Here is a 3,641-nt window from a genome sequence, read left to right on the forward strand (position 1 = left end):
CAGGTTTCATCACGAGCTTTTCCTTCACCGAAAAGCTCATGATAAATTTCAAATTAAATTTCGCACATAAATTCCGAGAAACTCAGAGGTGCGAGCTTGGACTCGAACCTACGACCTTCTGCTTGAGAGGCAGTAGGTCAAACCATTAGGATACCACGGCATAAATGTTCGTAACTTAGTAATTAAAGTCATAAATACATGCTGCCTTAGGGATTCGAATTGTCTCGAGCCCTCTCAATAACAGTAAGCTCAATACTGTTTTAATATAAATGTTTATGATTACTTGTTATTTTGATAATTACAATAAAAGCTTAAATTCTAGAAAGTAAAACTAGGATTTTTAAATCATATGAATAAAATTGTGTTGCAAGGTGCCCGAGATGCTGGCAGCGTTCCCCCTTTGTATGGCTATACTAATGCTCTTGGATTTCCCAGACAGACTATTTTTTAATTTTTGACATAATGAATAATATGGTTAACTTATTTATTTATTTATTTATAAAGAAAACATTCTTGCGGACTTACAGCGTAAGCCAAAGCATCCAACAAGACTTAAACTTAAAGATAATGTAAAAATATAACATACAAAACTTAAAAACTAAACAAAGAAACAAAATAAATGCAGACTACTTTACAAAATTTACTACAATCATCTTAAAGCGCTGAGGCTGAGGAGCGGCCTCCCGGATCTGAGCCAGAAATCGTTGAGCATGGCGGTGGCTATGGTGGTGGGTGCGTTGCAGGCGTGCTGGGTAACCTATATTTAGTCCTCACCGGCACAGGCCTCCTCACTTATTGAGAGAACTTGAGCTGCAGTTCCCACGCGTGCCCAAAGCTGTGTGGGAATCGAGTATATATAACCAGAAATAGAGACGAAACAAGGGCATTCCGTCCCTGGCAACTCATCAGGTAAATGGGCCTTATAAAGATCAATTCTCGTTTGCGCTGAAATAACAAATTAAAAAGCTGAATAACAATTGACCAGTGTGTACGTCACCAAAAATATTCTGTATTGTAAACAACATATAATATCTCTAACAATGGGCTGTTCCATTCGGTGGTGTGGGAAAAAACAGCAAAATATCTAATTACAAAACAACGGAATCACATTAAATATTAAATATGGAATTTTTAAATTTTCGTCCATTATAGCAAAGATTAAGTTAAACTGGTCGATGTGAAATGAAACAATTGACAACACCCGTCAATTGTGGCGCATCGGGGCCCTGGCCAATCGGGGCGCAGTTGTCACCGTAATGATTTGGCAGAATAATTTTCAAATAAATTAAATGACATTTCGTCTCTATTTCTGGTTATATACTCGATGTATACACATCACTAAATTACTTTGCAGATGTGTAGGTCAACCAATACCACGACTACTTTATTTGTTATAATTTATTTAATATTATTAATTATTATTCTGATTGGACAATAAGTTCAAATACATTGGTACAATAAAAGCCCAAATACTAGAAACTAAAACTAGAATTAAATTATATGAATAAAATTGTTCCCATGTGGCAAGGTGCCCAAGATGCTGGCAGCGTTCCCCCTTTGTGTTGCTATGCTAATATGTTGGGTGAGGTAGCTGCCAGCCCTTGGGTTTCCTAGACAGTCTACAAATTCTTTTAATAAAAAAGACAGTCAAGAGTCAAGTCAAGAGTTTCGACACCAAAGGGTACGTAGGGATAGGTAGTCAGAGCCGAGGTCCTGGAACTTATTACATTATTATCTATTTATCTTTTTTTTTCAGATCACAAATCGACGAAAGGCTCCGTGGTTACACTTTCGTGTTATAAGAGTAAGTGTAATAATACCGTAATACAGTTGATTCATCATGTTATAAAAATAATCAGTAATGTTAGGATATTCGGCGACGTCATCGGCGTGAAACCGGCGCGGGAGTGGGGTAAATTTTTTAGGTATTTAAAAAACCACTACAACACTGTTTAACCTTTGTATTCACTTTCAACGTTTTTTACAATTCAACTTGTACTTTACTATTATACAGGTGTAGGTATAGCTAAAAATACACTACTGTAAAAATCCCATAAAATATTTGGTTGAACCACTTTTGCATATCCCAATTTACCTCATATCATATCACAAAAGCGTGTGTCTATTATGTATAAAAAAGTGCAATAAAAAATATTTCATTCATTTAGGTATTCATTTAAATAATTATTTAAATCTAGTATGAATAAAATGTACGTGGACAGGAACTTAATGCATTTCAATTGTACATAAATATTGTATTGAAATTTAAAAAGGTAGATACTAAAAAGCTGATTTTTTAAATTTGTTTTTACGCCGGTCATTTTTTCCGTTGATTTCCCGCTCGGGTAAGCTTTTAAGAATAAATCTGTGAATGCAGTTATTCAAATTACTTACTTATTTCGCTGGCTCAGCGACTGAAGTGGATCTTGGCCTCCGACACCAAAATACGCCATTTCTGTCGGTCTTGTGCCAATTCCGACCGTTCGGACACATTCAGTTCGGTAATCTATCACAAACTCGAATTTCTTTTTTCCGAATTTCATTAGTCCGAACACGGTCCGACTTTTTTCATTAGTGTGATGACAGTTTTGGTATAAATTTGCAACACAGAAATGTCTTACAGCAGAAGTATCGTTTGTCCGAAAACCTATTGTTAGAATAATTATTACAATTACGTATTCTTTGGGCAGAAGTTTGATTGGTCTGATCATGTTTGTTTGTACTGTTTGTTTTCCATATAATTTAGATTGCTGAAAATTCGTTTCGACAAAATTACTATTCTTAGATAAAATACCGCCATACAATTTTACCATACAGCTCCAAAATTCTGGACTGTACTTTGCCGGTGCACAGCATGTCCACTTACGTAATTTTCATCATATCATTATGCTAATATAATATATTATTTTTGCGGTTATCTGAAATGTAATTTAAAAACAATGGTCTTCAGTATTCAATAAATAACTGAATCGAGGAGAGTACCTTTTTTTATTGTGTGTTTGCATTACCTAGACGGTACGACTCTCACCAGTAGGTTTAGGTTAGGTTTGTATATGAAATTGCCGCACGAGCCGAGAGAGCATAGCGAGTGAGTTGCGGCAGCGGCCGTCGAGTGCCAGAGCCGAATTTGTTTGCATTATCTAGACGGTACGACTCCCTCCTATAGGTTTAGGTTAGGTTAGTATATGATAAAGCCGCAAGAGTCGAGTGAACGACGCGAGCGTGCCGCGGCAGCGGCCGGACAGTGCCAGAACCGAATTTCTTTGCATTACCTAGACGGTACGATCCCCTCCTGTAGGTTTAGGTTGGGTTAGTATATGAAAAAGCAGCACGATCCGGACGACCAAAGCGAGTGACTACAACCTGACCAAATTAACTTGCATCTCATTTACCATGTTTTCTAAAGATGCGAATTGCTTTAATTTGACGAGTTGTATTGTGCGACATTATAATACTTTAATAATATAACAAAAATGTATCATGGATATAGTTTTTTTACAAAATAAAAATTTTCAATTAGATACATTGGTCAAACGGTTTGTTGGGGAAATAAAAATCGGGAAAAGAATAACTTGTCAATATGTCAAAATAGTGAAACATTAAATGGTGTAATGAAAAAAACCGTAACGTGTTTCAGGACA

General features: G+C 36.1%; 1 protein-coding gene across 1 annotated transcript in view; it reads left to right on the forward strand.

The window, feature by feature from the left end:
- Positions 1–710: 710 nt before the first annotated feature.
- The window catches only part of LOC113230362 (sodium-dependent noradrenaline transporter-like), a 36,716-nt gene continuing 33,785 nt past the window's right edge, over positions 711–3,641 (forward strand). The window contains exons 1-2 of the mRNA XM_026464268.1: positions 711–752; positions 1,831–1,912. Of these exons, the coding sequence (XP_026320053.1) occupies positions 711–752; positions 1,831–1,912 (124 nt within the window). The remainder of the gene's footprint in view (positions 753–1,830; positions 1,913–3,641) is intronic.

The sequence above is a fragment of the Hyposmocoma kahamanoa genome, unplaced genomic scaffold (assembly GCF_003589595.1).
Source record: "Hyposmocoma kahamanoa isolate Upper Pololo Valley unplaced genomic scaffold, ASM358959v1 101, whole genome shotgun sequence".
Lineage (NCBI taxonomy): Eukaryota > Metazoa > Arthropoda > Insecta > Lepidoptera > Cosmopterigidae > Hyposmocoma > Hyposmocoma kahamanoa.